The sequence below is a fragment of the Colias eurytheme genome, chromosome 27 (genome assembly GCF_061535395.1).
Source record: "Colias eurytheme isolate Ceu_HAF_F1 chromosome 27, ilColEury1 Martin Lab GWU primary, whole genome shotgun sequence".
NCBI classification, from domain to species: Eukaryota; Metazoa; Arthropoda; class Insecta; order Lepidoptera; family Pieridae; genus Colias; species Colias eurytheme.
In genome coordinates, this window is record NC_143006.1 from 1792430 (window position 1) to 1810515 (window position 18086).

Genomic DNA, 18086 nt, shown 5'->3' on the forward strand with positions numbered 1-18086 from the left:
AAGTCGTTGCTCTGATAAAATGAAATTCAATATACATACTCTTAAATCTTTATAGCTTGATATTATTGCTGATCTAATTTTGTGTAGAGCAAAATAGAAATTGTATGGAATGTTTGAGAAATGCGATTTTTTTATTTTTGTATACTTTATAGCAAGCTTTTGTGATGGTGTGGAATGTCAAACGGATAAATTAAAGCGATACAGAATATTTCTTTGTTTAGTTCATTATTATTTAAAAATGTCAATTGATTTCGTGTGAACGAATTTCGAGTGATTAATATTTTTTTTGAGGTGTAAGTTCTCAGGCATTACCGTCTCGTCATGGAGGCGACGATTTCGGTATCGTTGGATCTTGCCAAAGAAGTTTCACTTCTGACACGTGTGCTCGGCACACACGCCCTTTTTTTATTATTGTGAGACTTGCTCTTGTTCTACGAACGGAGTCGGGGGGTCACAGCTAGTTGTTAATAAAATTTAAAAACGATTCAAACATATGAATATATTCGCATTACAAAAATCTATTTCTGACGAGACGTTACGTCTCCAACATTCAGCATAAAGACATCAAAACCCACGCGATTTGTTTATAATTTTCTCACCATTAATTTTATTAACAACAAGCGTTTAATATTACACATATTTATCGTATCGTAGATATTTTTATTGATATGATTAATGTTGTTTTTATGATCATGCTATATCTTAGTCATGTATTGATTCAGTACTATACTACTACTACAGTCTAACAATATGATTTTCTATATACTGTGCTACTACTATTTATTATTCAGTACCTACTATACAATATACATAATACTACTGTACTGTGATAGAGTAGGGCTTATAATCACGGAGGTCAATTATCAAGGAATATAGCAGTTCCCAGGAGGTATTATCATTAACATTTAAACACTCTCCTGGGAAAATTATGTTATGCCTGCGGAAGCGGATTTCAAACTCAAACTCAAACATTTATTTATTCAATTAGACTTCTTTTAGAATCACTTTCGAATCGTCATTACATATTTTTAACATTTACCACCGATTCGGAAAGCAGTCTCTATTCTATGGAGAAGAACCGGCAAGAAACTCCATAGTTGCTCTTTTAACTATCTCAAGCGACAAATAAAGATGTAGGGAATTATACTTTGTAAATATGCCATGGATGCTTGGGGAAAAGCTCTTTCTGGGCTCTACTATACAATGTGTCAAATTGTTAAATTTACATTCGTACCAAAAAAGACTGAAATATTAGATAAAACGACGCTACGTGCGAACTCCTCATTAAATTTGAATTTGTGAAAGCTTACATATCTTTAGAAGCCGATATTAAAAAAAATAACTAATTTTCATATAAATATGTACCTACTGCTACGAAAATGAAAAAAAGAAAGCTAAATATTTCAATAAAACGCTTATAAAAAGTTACGTGTATAAATATGTCACCAAAGAAAATATTCAAGGGCAAATTTCATTGCATTCCATACAGAAACGTTCGTTTTTAAAAATGTCAACATAAATCACTTCAAAAGTGCGCGGGCGCATTCAGCGACGCATTGCTCGTGTCTTTGTATTGTGTATCATTTGCATACGTTTGACGCATTTTCTAATCTATGTTGACTATACTAAAACTGTACTAAGATTTTTTTAAAGATGGTAGATGACAATAACATTAACTTTTTCAAGGTATTTTTTTATTTGTGTATTTAAAATTTTTAATTGGACTGTTCACTGTATACAGCTTGTAGTCTACACCACATTTATATTTACGTATTTTTTCAGTTATACGTTTTTTATCCAGGACCTATGGAGTTTCTATGTATATTAAGTTTCAAAACACAGCAGCTGTGTGTAATTTTAAAGGTATTTAGAGGCCCTTAAAAATAAGTGATTTATATTTTCCAGTGTCGTTAATTAGATAAATGAGAAGTTGTGTATGCAGAAAACAATATTTAGCTATACTTTTCTGTGGCTATACTTTATTATCAATGCATTTTCAGTTTTAATAAAGAAGTACATGTTTTTATTTCTGCCTGGTTATTACTTATTATATTTCGTTTTACAGAAGCAACTGCGCGTTAACTATGACTGTTCAAATATTTGATAAATAACTTTATGACACACAGCTTTCTCTATTATTACGGAACAAACACACTTGTTTTGTAATGTGTGTACATAGTGTCTAGTCTTGAGTCTTCTGTTAAAGTATTATACATGCGAAAGTTTTTGGTCATACAAAATATAAATATGTCATTTTTTTCTATGTTAAGTGGGGAAAAAACAGACAAATTAATACAAATATTACTAAAAAATTTAAGTGGTTCTCTTATATAATCACTAATAAACTATATACTTAGTTGAAATTTTATAATATTATGTCTTAGCTTTCAGGTCTATAACCATTCGTTTACAAGTAAAGGTGTAAACATAACAGCTCTTGTTTTAAAAATATTTTATAATAGACTAGCCGCTCCGCGCGGTTTCATCCTCGTGGCTCCTCTCCTGTTGGTCGTAGCGTGATGCCTTCCTCGATAAATGAGCTATCTAACACCGAAAGAATTTTTCAAATCGGACCAGTAGTTCCCGAGATTAGCGCGTTCAAACAAACAAACAAACTCTTCAGCTTTATAATATTTATAATAATAGATGTACGCTATTTCCATCTGTTTACTGGAACCTGGCTGGTGTTTAAAACACCACCGGGATTGTTTAAAAAAAATAAAAAGATTTTCTAGCAAAAGTGACATATTAAGTGTCGCTTTCTAGACAACTCAATAAAACATGAAGTAAGTTCTCTGCCAATAAATTTACCGAACCGCCTAGTGCAAAATTTACACGATATTTTGATGATTCTTTTCCTGTGAATCATCAAACCAGAGACTATGTCAGAGAAGCATAAATTTGCAACAATATAAAACCTCTTTACACTTTCACAATTAACACACACGAAGAAAAAAAAAAGCAACTGTCAAAAGTCTTCCCGCCAAAATTTGACATTAACTTTTTTAACGCACTAGTCACACGGCATACAGCCAGGATAAGACTGACACTTGCCGGGGCAGAATTAAATGGGTTTATTTTAGTTCCCTTAACGCGTGGGCGGAACATCGAATTTCTTGTTTACGTGCGTATTTCAGTTTTTTAATGGGTTTGTTATTATGATTATTAATGTAAGCACGCGCGAGCATTGGCTGGTTATTAAAAATCTCAAGATTTCCGTGGTATTTCGCATATTTTGTTATCTTGGCCTACATTATTTTCCATCAAAGCAAGTAAACATTTCGTTGAACAAAGAATACTATAAATATTATAATTTAAAACAATGATTAATCAACTTCATCTTTCGTTTATTTTTACTTCAACTAGGCATCTAGAATCTAGATTATAGGTTATTGCCTGAGTACAAAAAGTAGACCGTAACTAAACTAGCTCTGGCTTTGTTTATAATTTTTAACCGACTTCCAAAATCAAAAGGTTGTAGATATTTTCGTCTATTGTGAACCGATGATTTTTTTTTTAATACTGCAGTCTGCACATATATACAATATACATATTATTAAGTTGAAAGTAGTATATCAAAGAATGTCAACTTACTCAGTTTAGTGATAAATTTGATAAGATAATGATCATTTGAAATGTATTTTATCGTTGAGAGGTCCTCGATTTTATAGTATGTCTTAGCTTTTATATAACGCCGTTAGGCGCCAACTATGCTATTTATGGCACAGACTATAAAAACAATATTGTAGGTTTTCAATGAAAAAAAAAAACATTTGAAGAGAATTCTCGATGAAACGAGACTAATATATCTGTTCCGTGTGTCTTTTATTTTTACGTAGAAAAATACAGAAAATATACAGAATATTCTGACTTAGAATTAATCGGCTAGTATATATTATGTACTTTTCAAAAATTCTAAAAATGATTTTTGGAGGTTTATGTGAATTTAAATTTTAAATATTTAAATAAAAATTCTGTAATTAAGATTATAAAAATGGTAAAAAGAAATTAAATCTTTTCAAGTAGAGATTTTTGTATCTTTCAAAACACATTTAAAACCTAATAAAACACCGCTACGAATTCCTAGCTTCATTAATTAAAAGGGACATCACAATATTTCAATGTTCGGTTAAAATTAGTTAATTCTGTACGTCCTGACGTAATTTATAAATGCGACAGGATGCCGGCGGTTTCCTTTACGAGACGCTTCCTTAAATGGCGCTATTTTTGACGTCGTCTCTAGCCCACACAAGGAGGATATCGTCAAAAAGTTTTTATTTATTTTGCTAGAAGACTTTTATACTGGCTATCAATAAAATGAATTGATTTAAAGTGTCAAAGTTAATTTTATTTAAAATTAAATTTTGATAAATGATCGTTTAATATTACTGGCCATCAATAATATGAATTGATTTTTAAGTGTCCATTTAAAATGTCATTATAACTGGCCATTAATTATATAAATTTTAAGGAATTTCTATTTTATCTATATTTTCATTAGCTCATTTAAATTAATTGTTAATAAAACATTTAGTGGCATACAGATGGAACCCTTGGCTTTGTGATATTTTTAAATACGTTATTTAGAGTTTACTTTCACTTGTTATTCGACAATTATTGCTTGTTTTCATTTATTTATGAAGTTTTGTTTAGATTAAAAAGTTTGTAAAACTTTATATTAAAAAAAATGTTTAAATTTTAAAATGCAACTTACCTCTTCAATGGACGATGACAAAAATCCGGAACTGCAACAAATAAAAGACAACGTTAATGCAGAGAACACAGAAGATATATTTGAAGATATTGATTTATTAGATATCAATAAAACTTGTAAGTAGGTACTTAGTAGAGTTACAAGTGGAGTACCTATTACCTAATACTTTTTTCAGAAACGAAATCAGAAACATAAAAAAACGTGTGGCACTCGGGGACTGCCGCGGTAAAGCTATTGCATGCTATGCCTTCAAGCCACACCTCCGCCCGTCGGAGTGGGGAGCGTGAGGTTTTTTCGTTACGGAATTTCTAGATTCGGTCCCCGCGCTCAAGGCCTGCGATAGAAGCTATGCAATAGCTTAATAAACATCGTTCAACACAGTATTCTTATAAAAGCCATTGTTAACAGATCAAGTGCAAGGATAGTCAATTGCCATACAATGGTGTTGATGACAATAAAATGAGCCCGTCAGATGTATAACATTGCTTGAATAAAGATTTATTTAGCTCAAGATAAATTAACAACTGTTTGAATATGGTATTATAATATTATAGAGATAAACTACGATAACATGGCGCGCCCCTCCAAATTACTGTTTCAATGTGTGTAGTGAAATACAAATATTTAAATATTATATTATTATTATTTATAATAATATAATAATTAAATTATCAATTTTTATTATTATATTATATTATTATATTACTAGCGGTCCGCCCCGGCTTCGCCCGTGGTACATAATATTTACGTTTTCTCTACATAAGAACCATCCTCGTACTTCAAGGAATATAATAAAAAAAGAATTATCGAAATCGGTTCAGCCGTTCTCGAGTTATGCGCTTACCAACACATTTTGCGATTCATTTTTATATATAAGATTTATTATGAATTTCACAAATACTTTCAAACGTTTTGAATTTTGGAGGGGCGCGCCATGTTATCGTAGTTTATCTCTACCTTAAACATGTTATAAAGTGTCAAATGTATAGAAAATAAAGTCAAGTAGCTCAAGAATGACTGAACGTTTTTTAAAAAGTATTGATTTGCTGCATTTGTCTTAACATGCAATGATGCAAATATCTTCAGTTACTTTATAGCCTTTTCTAATCAGTGATATTTTGTTTTGGATACTATAGATTGTATTATACTAAGTATTATTTGACTGTATTTATTAATAAAAACCATAAACATCTTACCAACAAAACAACGAGCTTTTCTTCTCCTTCATGTCTATGTATTGTTTATGGCCCGTAAACTTTTTGGCACTGTGTGATTACACTTTTATTCACTATTCTGCATTCCAATGTTATTTAATTTCGTGTATTTTTGGATTCGTTTTTATCATTTGGCAGGAATATTAGCTTTGATTTCGCATATTTGATGATGCTATTTTTGTAAGAAGTTAGTTACGTAGTAGTTTGGTATCATCAATTTGAAAAATTCTTTCGGTGTTAGATAGCCTATTTATCGAGGAAGGCTATAGGTTATACATCACCACGCTAAGACCAACATGAGTGGAGCACTGCGGGTAAACCGCAGGGCACAGCTAGTATCTTATAAATGCAAAAGTACCTGTCTGTCTATCACTCCTAAACGAATTTGCCAGTATAGGACATGGTTGTCAAAATGTGAGTTTACAAAATTCACTTTGATTGTCGTAAATTCACATTTTGAAAACGGTTAAATAATATTTGATTTGCTATACAAAACAGCTGATAATTTGTAAACTGTAATACGGTTTGATATAATTAAGATAAATTTAAAGTCCTCCTTTAATAACTACGAAGTTATAATCGTGCATTTACATCAAAGGAGCGAATTCTCATTCTAACCCCATTATATCAAATTATTTTAGTGTAAACAATCGTAGAGCATTATTTCGTTGTTCTCAGTGCGAAAACATTCTATGCAATACTGAACAACACTGAATACGAGTTTTCGTTTACACTAAAAGATCACGAACGAATGCACTTGCTCTAGCTCTATGTTATTGATGTAAACACCGTTATACAAATATAATAACTTTTCACAGTATTCACACACATATCACACAGACACCTACACATATAAAACTATGTACCTATACATATAAAACGTAAAACATTTCACGCGTTCCGTATGTATGCGCGCGCGGATTGAAAACATCTGTGCACTCAATTGTCACTCGGAGGAAGTTTGTAATGTGCTATGCGTATACAGGGTGTTGTTAAAGAAATATTAAATAATTTGTCTTGAGTTTTTAATTTATTCGTATTACTATTTCGAACATTATGATTGGGCGAATGGCGTTTACATAATATTTTATCTCTAAATGTTAATGTTAAATTAAAAGAAATACAGCGAAAAATTTATTCAAGGCAAGAGTGAATAGGCTCTATCTAGGCAGGCATGCCCTTTCATAGACTGCAGCACTGCTCACCATCAGGTAGTGATGCAGTCAAATTCCTTCATCCGTTTATTTCATTTAAAGTCATTGACATGATTTTAAAAGAGCAACTATGGAGTTTCTTGCCGGTTCTTCTCCATAGATATTGCTTTCCGAATAGGTGGTAAATGTTATGTTATGACGATTTAAAAGTGCTTTTATAAGAAGTTTTATTGAATAAATAAATGTTTGAGTTTGAAAGAAATATAAGCGTTAAAAATAATATTTGTTATGAGGAATGAACAATGATTCACGTTTTAAACGAAAACAGAGGTCTTTAGCCTTTATATAGTTTGACTAATGAATGAAACCAGACGGTGGGTGGCTTGATTTTTCAAAACATCTTGATAATTAAAACAATACAGATTCAGTTTTCTTGTAAACCGCAGAACATATTTTTAAGCTACAATAAATATTATAAGCAAAGTCGCTTCCCGCATCTGTCCCAATATCTGTATGTATGTATTCTTAGATATTAAAAACTACGCAACGGATTTTGATACGGTTGTTTTTAAATAGATAGAATGATTTTCGAGGAAAGTTTTAGTATGCCGCGGGCAAAATGCTAGTTGACGAATGAATCACATACTTAATTTAGCCTCGTAAAGTTTTTTTTTACAATACGTACACCAATTTAGAACACCCTGTACACAAGGTTGGCTCCATAAGGTCGTCCTAAATCATAATAGTTGTTTCATATTCGTACTCATTGCTTGTCATTACTCATTAGGGCAGCTAATGTATTCAAAATTAAAGCAAAATAAACCTTATACTTTTGTGATAAGAGTTAAATTAATCTATAATAAAAGATGCTATCGTCATTATAACGAAATGGTCTATCGGCAACCTTTGTTCTGATTTTTATGTTGTAAATTATATTGCGATGATATTTTTTAGTTATTTATTTTTTATTATTTAAGTTTGTAAGGATGTATGGATGTATGTATGTTTGTTACTCTTTCACGTAAAAACTACAGAACCGATTACAATGAAATTTAGCACACATATAGAGGGTAACTTGGATTAACACATAGGATAGATTTTATCCCGGAAATCCCACGGGAACGGGAACTATGCGGGTTTTCCTTTGCAAACGCGGGCGAAGCCGCGGGCGGAAATCTAGTATAAAGATAAATTTGTTTTGTCGTAGAAACGCTATTTTTATATGTATATTGTATAGGCATTGAGCTGTCTTTCCGTGCGTATTTTAGAAATATTTGAAAAAGAGCCAAGAGGTCTTTCACGAAAGTCCACTTTAAAGAAAACAATGCCGTAATTTCCCCGCCTTTTGAGCCGTATTTATAATGTTAGCAGTAACCGGCAAAGACTAGAAAGATTTTTTCCATTTGCAAATTATGTAACTTACAGCTTTTATAATAATAATACATACTACATAATATTATAGCAGGTACATAGTATCTTTGTAACAGAATAAGATTGCCAAGTTATGAATACCAACATTCTTAAAATAAGACAAATGTACAAGTCAAATAAAAATTAAAATGATTTTCTGAATAAATGATTTCATAGCATTTACATAATCTATGTCGTGATGTAGAAACCGGCCAAGGTCTTATAACGATCGTTTGAACTTTGTACAAGTTTCTATAACGATAAATAATATCATAATGTTTGTTTGTTTGTGTGGCGTAATCTTGGTAACTAGTAAACCTATTGTATTTTTACTAATAGAATGTTGGCTCATAAGATTAATTAATTCTTAAATAGTACCTATATTTATACATATTTTAGAATATATTTTGTATCATGTCTAAAGTTATTGGCAAGTTATTATTTATAACTAATATATTAATTTAATACTAACTTCCAAATACATATATAAAACTTTATCAAGAACAAAAGGGGCAATAGCGCAACAACTGTAGGCTAGTAACTTTAATATTTAAAAAAAAATGTTTTTTTTATCAAGTACCTAGTGAATTTAAAACCACATAAACTAGTAAATTCAAGCTATTCAGCAATATATATTTTACTACATACTGATAAATATCACAATAAATCATAACTGATAAACGTCTCTATAGACAGGTAAAAGCCATTCACGAAAATCTGTCATACATTAATTTATCTATATTTCCGTATTGTAGATTATTTATCTAACGCACAAAAATATAAGTGAGGCACACCTTTTTCGGGAAATACTAAAAACATATATTTATAATTCTCTTTCCTAGTTAAAAGAGAGAAAATTTTAAACACTTATATAATTAGTTTAAAAAGGGAATAATAGAAGTATTGCTCAGCATTTGCTGTCCTTTGAGGTCAGCGCTGATTTTCAGTAGTTCAGTGCTGATATTATTTAATTATCTACTTATTATATAAAAATAACAAATACTATGAAAAGAAAACTGTTAAACAATCAATTTTTTCCTCTTTATAATATTTATACTTAGTTTAAAAATTGGATGTAGACTAGTTATAGTTTCAAAATACATTTTGTTCCTTATTACAATGGAATCTTTTAACAAGGTCAAGGTATGTGAAAATTCTACTATTATATTTCGCAATATTAAAATACTTATAAAAATAAAGCATTTTTATTATGTACTAGCTGTGCTGCGCGGTTTTACCCGCAGTTCTCCGCTCCTGTTAGTCTTAGCGAGATGATATATAGCCTATTGCCTTCCTCGATGAATGGGCTATCTAACACCGAAAGAATTTTTCTAATCAGACCCGTAGTTTCCGAGATTATCGCGTTCGAACAAACAATAAAACTCTTCAGCTTTATAATATTAAGTATACATTTTATATTGCCTTGTTAAATAGTTCTAAGAACTTAAAGATTTGTTTCGCAAATAAATTTCGTTATATGTTAATACATATAACGAAAGAGAGAGAATAATCTCCTAATGGAGAGAAAATATTTTCTGTTTACGTCATACTGTTTGTCTATCTATAATAATACCTAGAAATTAATGTATTTGAGAGTTGACATTGTACTTTATATTATTTACTAATACTACTAGTATAGATAGTATTATTTTATCTGTGCTATTACGAATATTGTGAGTAATGTATGAACCAATCACATCATCGAAAAAAGCCACAATGTTTCAAATTTACATATAGTTGAACAAACGATCACTCATTCCAATTTCAAAATCACATTACATTAACAAACTAGTTTTCTCTAATCACTTTTCAAAAACCGAACACAATTAGGAAGCTTTTTCAAAATCGAACCGAATTCCGTTCTTTTTTCAAATCTTGCGTCACTCAATTTTAAATATCGAATAGCGTAATCACAGTTCAAACAAAGAACAATTTTGTACCGTTTTTAATTATTTTTCCTTAACACGTGTGTTCAGTACGACATTCGCGCGTCAACTGATTGCTGTTATCTTATCAAAAGCGAATAAACTGGCTTACTTAATGTTTATATTGATTTAGTCGCTAACTGAAAGGTGCGTTTGTTGTGCGATAATGTTTTATTTATAGTAGTTTATTTAAATTTAATAGCTTTTTAATTGGAATGTTATGGTGATAGCAGTAGCAATAACAGGCCATAACAATTTAGTTGATTTGGAGAATCAACTAAATTGTTATTTATTTGACTATAATTCTTTTATAATGTTAAATAAAATTATGTATTACCTTTAAAAATTGTGGAATAATGATATTCAAAAATTTTTGAAAATGTTTTTTCTTTGTCATAATGTTATTTAAAATAAATGTTATTAAGTACTTATTCTATTTTAGAACCGGCATTTTTTATTTTAGAACTAAACTCTTTACAAGTTACTTTTTCCATATTTACTATTTCAATTTTTCAAACTATCCAAATCAATTATATTTTACATAAAACTGTTCAAAACATTTAACCTTTAAGATAATATATATTTAATCCTACCTCTCTTCAAACATCGTGGATCCCGTCACGTTAAAAGCGTCATCATTCGAGACGTCCTCCAGCACGTTGCTGTAGCAACTGTCGCTCCTGTCAAACTCACGCGAAACGCTGTTCGACATTTGACACCTGTCACCTTGGCTGTTTGGCGCTTGACATCTGTCACTTTGGCTGTTTGCATCGTTTGACAGCTGACACCTGTCAGTTCGGCTGTTTGACAGTTGACAGCTGTCATTCTGACCGTCTGACAGCTGGTATATGTCACTTTCGGGAGTTTTGGTGCTGTTGCGCTCGTGCCACAGTTTCTTTGTTTCGTCCTGCGCTCTGCGCTTGAGCGCCTCGATTTTCTCTCGTTCGTTTTCTATAACTTGACAACCTGCGTTTGATGAAATACAAAAATTATGTTATAGAAACCGAATAATAAAAACGTTCTAAAATAAAACGAAGGAAACGTTTTAAAAAGGAAGGATCTTTAAATGAGAATTATTCAAATTCAAAGTAATGAAGTTAATCTAGCAAATTATAAAAATCAACATATATCTGGAACATGTTTAACTAAGCTACTTCTAGAAGAAATTTTGATAAACGAAAATTTTAATAACTATTTATGTACTATCACAGAATACTTAATAGAACTATTAACAACTAGATTCATATTCGTCTACTAAAAGCTCTTATTGCACCACTATTCATTGAAATTAACACCTTATTCCCTAGCAGTAAAGTCCAAAGTTCCTTGCATCCCGCAGACAAACAATGTTTAACCGCTATTATGAGTCCAGTTATTTATGCTACTCTATTATACGTTAAAATACCTATAAACTAATTCTACCAAAACCCACCTTGTTCTTCCAGCATTTCCATTCTCTTCCTTTCAATTTCCATCAAGCTATCCAACGTTCTCTTGCCCAAAGAATTCATGTCCGTATCACTTGATAATATCGGCGCGTCCATAGTCACTTTAGATATTCTATCTATATCGTCTTGTGAAGGAATCTTTCCGTTATCAGTTATTTTCTGAAACTCACTTCGTACACTCGGTTCGTCGCCACAACTCTTTCTGTGCAAGACTTTTTTATCTTTATCTATTTTTATTTTTTCAAACGTCACGTTTTTACACTCTTCTTCGTTCTCTTCTTTAATGGATTGTTCTTTTTTGTCGGGAGATAGAGATTTCGCTTTCACGTATTTATTTTCTGAAGAAATAGATTTTGCATTTTTAACGTATCGGTTTTTAATATTTTCGCTGTCGTCACTATTCTTATTTGCACTATCTTTGCGTTTTAGCGAATCTTTTTTAATTATCTTTCCTAACGCTGCGAACGTCGGTATCTTTGATGATGAGCTACTTTTGATTGGACCGTTTTCTTTCTTATCTTTCTTTTTCGAATGCCGCAAACTGTTGAACTTGTCCAACGAAGTATCGACCTCAATGTTATCATTATAGAATATATTTTCGTTCAAACTCTGCGACATTAAATCGACTTTTTCCGGTTTCTTTTTATCTTTATTCTTTCGTTTGAGAGAATCGAAGTTGCGCTCCCAAAATCCTTTCTTCTCTTTCGACGAAGTGGAAGACTTAGAAGGACTTTCGTTTTTTCCATCAACGTCTATTGGATCAATGGCGTCAGATGTCACACGGCGTTCGATATCCACGATCATGGATTGCGACATTTGATCTATAGAGTTGAATTTGTCTTTCAATTGTTTCGTGTGATCTTCGAAGTTCGATAGTTTTGCTACGTCATTGTCATCGCTATCAGAACTTGGTGAATATCCAAATTCGCCTGATTTAGCTCTTGTTTGATCTGTGTAGAACGCACTGTCAGGCGACTGAGTCCTTTCTATATAGTTTAGCTTTGAAACTATAGGTTTTATTTCCTTTTCTATATTTTGAACTTTGCTTGTTAATTCTTCGACTTGATTTAATTGTCTGACGTATTCCGCTTGTAGTACTTTAGTTTCTTCGAGCGCTGATGTAAGATTATTGTTTGCTTCTGATTTTAGCGTGAGTATTCTTGTTTTCTGAGCATCTATTTTCTTGCTGAGAAGCATTATTTCGTTTTGCACGTCCTCTCGGTTTGATAGTCTAAAACAAAATAATAGTATTAACGATAAGATAGGGTTTAATTTATAAGCAGTATTTATAATTATTTTCTTCTGTATTAAGTAATTTATATATCGCTCTGGTTCCACCGCAGTTAAAACTGGTAAAAAATTGCTTAATTTTAAACAGATCAAACTGCACCGGGTTTGAAAATTTGTTGGTGAACAAATTTTCAAACCCGGTGCAGTTGTTCCAGAGGTTCCATCCTACGAACTAACAAACTGCTACTTTATAATGTGCAGATGTAGACTGACATACTTACAGTTCAGATTCTTCTTCCAAATGCTGGAACTCCAAATCTTCGTATATTTTCGTTTCATTGTCTAAAATATCTTGAGCATTTTGTAACTCTTCAAGGGTCGCGGAATTATCTTTCAAGTCTTTTTCTATCCTGTTAATAAAATAAATTGTTAGTTGAAAAGTTAATGTGGTATTAAATATTGATTCAACTGTTGTTTAAATTCAATTAATCGAAGGAAGTGTTATTTTTCTCATGTCGTTATTATAACTATGTATTATTTACAAGTCTGCTGATTAATACAAGAACAGGTGAAACTAAAGTTTGATATTTTATTTTCCCTAAAACATAATGTTTGTTTAATATTCCACTAAATCATGTCATTCTTCTAATTAATTACAAACAGTAGGAAATTGAACTCTAACCCAAACGGGTAAAACACAAAATGCTTCGAAAACATTTCAATACTTTCATATTCGACAAAATGGGGATTAAATAATAGTTTTTCATACCTTTCGACTTTCATAGTAGCGATTTCCACGCGATCTCTCATCTCATTCTGTCTTGCTTCTTGCCTTTCCTTCATTTGTTTGATTTCTTCTTCGATTTGTTTTGCTTTATCTGTTAATTCTCCTTTTTTCTTCTGTTCGATGTTTAAAATTGCTATTTCTGAGTCGTATTCCCCTTTAATGAGAGCTTTTTCCATTTCCAACTGAAATATAAGGTTATATGTTAATTGATATGTTTATTTTGTAATTTATGTGTATTGCACTAAGAACTTTTTAATCATGATACTAAAGAACACTTTTTACGTTGTTATCTAATATCTAATATATATATTATAAAGGCGAAAGTTTGTAAGGATGTATGGATGTATGGATGTTTGTTACTCTTTCACGTAAAAACTACTGAACCGATTACAATGAAATTTAGCACACATATAGAGGGTAACTTGGATTAACACATAGGATAGTTTTTATCCCGGAAATCCCACGGGAACGGGAACTATGCGGGTTTTCCTTTGCAAACGCGGGCGAAGCCGCGGGCGGAAATCTAGTATCTAATATTTAAAGGACCATATCACACTTAAAATGATAGTTTTGAGTCAATGAATCAAAATTCAAAAGATTGTTAGGTAAATTGTGTATACTGTATTAAAATAGAAGTGACTAAAAAGTTAATTATTATTTATTCTTACTATCCTTGAAATATAAATTAATTAGAATTAATCTTACCTCTCGCAATATATCGTCTTCCTGTGATCTTATTTCTGTCATTTTACACTTAATTTCATGTATTTCTCCCACTAGTTTCTTCCGTTCTTCTTTAAGAGTTTCATACTTAGACTTCAATTCATCAACATTATCTTCTAATACGCTATCTATTGAATCTGCTTCTAAATCGATCTTTTTGAATTCATCACGTATATTTTTAATAACATTTTCTCTATTATGTTTTAAGTCTTCTTCGAATTTCTCCAATTCAGGAATATCGGCCATTAGTTCATTTTTAACGTCATCAAAGCTTTTGTTTTTAGTCAAATTGGTTTCTTCCGTATCGTCTTTTATAATTGTTGAGTATCTAAATTCAATATCGTTGGTGACATCTGAATCGTCAATCATTGGTATTTCTTCTTCGAGACTTAATTGTTTTTCAATACCAGTGCAAGTTTTATCATTACCTTCATTGGTTTGACTTTGATTTATTTCATTTTGTTGTTCGAACGGATTAGTACTTTTAGGCGGAGGCGTAGGAAAAATAAAATACTGAGGCGACGGAATGTTTTTGTGAGCGAATGTTGTTTTTATTCGAGTCCTTGGACTTTGTGTGTTTGGAGATTTCGGTTTGAAACCTAGGTTATTTTTGAAATAGACATTTTCGTATGGACTACCTATGGGCGAGTTAAGTTTAGGGCCGTTTTGAAGTTTTCTTATCATTATTGGACTAGAGAGATCGTTTCTTTGAACATCGTCGAATATTGGGATTCCTATTTCGTCCATTCTTCCGACATTTTCGTAGTTATTGTCGGAAATAGTTATTTCTGGAGTGGACGGATTTATCATTGCATTTTGCGACGTATCAAAGTTTTCGTAGCTCGAGAGATTTCTTTGTATTGGTAACGATTGGCTCATAACATTATGTTTATTTTGACTAGTATCAAACCTGGAAATGAAATAAGTATATGTCTTAGATATTTAATAACAATATGTTTTCACATAAAGTGAAGTAAGTTTTAAAATAATTTTGCGGTGTAACTTGCTTTTTGGAAAGATACAATACATTACCCAAATTAAAGTAGAAAAAAGCTTTAAAAAATATTTATCATAACCTGAACGACATAATAACAATCATCCCAAACATAATTATTATATCATCGAACAGTTAAATCTTACATTTGTATGTAGTTTTTACTAGAATTTACTTAAGCTACATTATATTATAAATTGTATTCATTCTTATCTTTACACTTGTTATAAAAATAATTAAAGATAAATAAAAGCTTTTCAAACTCAATAACTTCCCTTAATTAATAAACTATTACTTACTTATAATACCCATCACTTGTTTGAACAAAATTAGGATTGTTCACCACCACGCTCCTCGGGAGGGAACCGTTCGTTATTATTTTGTTATGCGACCTCTTTTCTGTTGGTGTGATTGGTATACCTGTTGACATCACAAGAGTAATATTTAAACGGGTGTAATTCACGTTTTATTAATTATTATACATTTTTAAACACATTATTTCAAACATTAACACTTAATATAAAAATTAGTGAATTACAATTTGCATTTAAAGCGGTTTTATACACCTTTTATTATTTTAAACGACAACATCAGTATATTATTATTTAACGGTTTCAATACCCTGTTTTTAAGGTCGATAATAGTACATCATATTACTCCTCTTAATTTATCGATATAATACACTTTTAATAATTTTAAACCACGATTTAAAACACCCAGTACTTATTTCAACAGAATTATCTTATTCACACATTTTAACCGATTTAAAAGGCGATTTAACACAGTTTTTTGAGCGTATTATTATTAAACGATATTGTGGACAGACGACACAAATCATTACTAGGTTAAGCACTGCTTTGTCCACATTGAGGTATGTAGATTTAGATAGCGTTATCAGCAGATTTAAGTGTACGAAAATACTAATTATGTCAAAACTGCGGTAAGTTATGAGTAATTTTTATAGCAGAGATTATGTATGGAGAATTTAAAGATAATAATTTACATTCATAAGTAAAAATGTCTAACTGCTTACAAGATTAACAATGTCTGTACTGTTTATAAGCGCTTAAATATTTCTACCAGTTACTTGAAGATGATGTAATACTTTCTTACGATAAAAACATGTTTTATATATGTATTATGAACCTTAATACTATTAGCCTTATGGTCTATTATAGGTTGATCAGGTGTATACCTATATGTATGCTTTAATGCACTTTAAACAAAAAAAAGTAAATGTGTTTTAAATCAACAATAGATTTGTAATAAATTATTATTTGGAATTGGATTTGCAAGCTGCGATTAATAAACATATGAATGCAATTAGGTGCGCAAATCGGACATCGTCCCTAATCTCTTGTTTTGATAACATGTGGACATGCTGAAATTTTAAATAATGTTTCCGGGTTTCACAAAGACTATTTTTTAACAAAAATAACTAATAGAAGTTTAGATGATTAATTATGCGGACCCGTTTCTACAAAATATGGTAATTTTTGCCAAAGTCCAAAACGAAACGGATCGGCAGAACGTCTGATTTTAGGTTTAAAGACTTTATTACTCATAAGAACAATTTGTTCACTTAAAATGAGTTACATGCTATCTTAAATTAAATTAACTTAGTTCTCTAGTTTTAGTTATCATGCAATAATTATACAAAATAAGCATAAATTCTACTGTACTATTCTAAATTACAGTAAATGTGATTTTTAAGTAATTTTTTAAATACATTTAGACTTTTACAATTTTTTAACTTGTTTGGCAATTTATTAAACATTTGTGCTCCTTCAAAGAGTATGGTTTTTTTCCCGTAGTTAGTTCGAGTCGAGATAGGTTGAAAATTATTTTGGCTTCTCAGGTTATACTTTGTTGATTTTTTATGTAGCTGTAAGTTTGATTTTGTTGCGTTTGTTGTTATTTTTTTTATAAGGATGCATGTGGAATATGCGTAGATTTGTGAGAGTTTAAGTAGTTTTGTTGATGAATAGAGTGTTTTTGTGGGAGTTAGGTACGGGTAATTAAAAAGCGTTTTTATAATTTTTAGTTTGTAAACATGCTAGGTAGATATAGCTCTCTTAGTCTGTCTCTTTTTCGTGAGCCGTTTTTGAAGATCGAATGTTGGTACATAATATATCTACACCATTTACGCATTGCTTAATATGCACTAATATAATAATATAATAGGTTTGGAGTAACCACGTAATATTTATTCTAATAAATAAATAATTTAACAAACCTGACGAGATCTGTCGCTCATACTCCGCACACATGTTAAGTATTTCCTCCAAACGAGCCGACTCTGCTTCCTTCTGTTCTTCTTCCTTTAGTCTATCTTGGTACGCCTGAAATTGTTGAATAAATAATTAGATATCGTGGTGATCGAAATTCGACCTTCTGTGCACGAAATAAGACTCTATTTTAATAATAATTCATTAGAACTACTATGTATTAAATTAGAAATATTCGGTTGATCAAAACACGTCCTTC

General features: G+C 31.0%; 1 protein-coding gene across 1 annotated transcript in view; it reads right to left on the reverse strand.

Annotated features, from left to right (window-relative positions):
- LOC149896769 (uncharacterized) overlaps positions 1 to 18086 on the reverse strand; it is a 95261-nt gene that overhangs the window by 20674 nt on the left and 56501 nt on the right. The window contains exons 8-15 of the mRNA XM_090117364.1: positions 17836 to 17941; positions 15899 to 16019; positions 14588 to 15515; positions 13865 to 14064; positions 13377 to 13505; positions 11850 to 13096; positions 11011 to 11383; positions 4715 to 4745 (exon numbers count right to left, since the gene is read on the reverse strand). Coding sequence (XP_089973490.1) covers positions 4715 to 4745; positions 11011 to 11383; positions 11850 to 13096; positions 13377 to 13505; positions 13865 to 14064; positions 14588 to 15515; positions 15899 to 16019; positions 17836 to 17941 — 3135 coding nt within the window. The remainder of the gene's footprint in view (positions 1 to 4714; positions 4746 to 11010; positions 11384 to 11849; positions 13097 to 13376; positions 13506 to 13864; positions 14065 to 14587; positions 15516 to 15898; positions 16020 to 17835; positions 17942 to 18086) is intronic.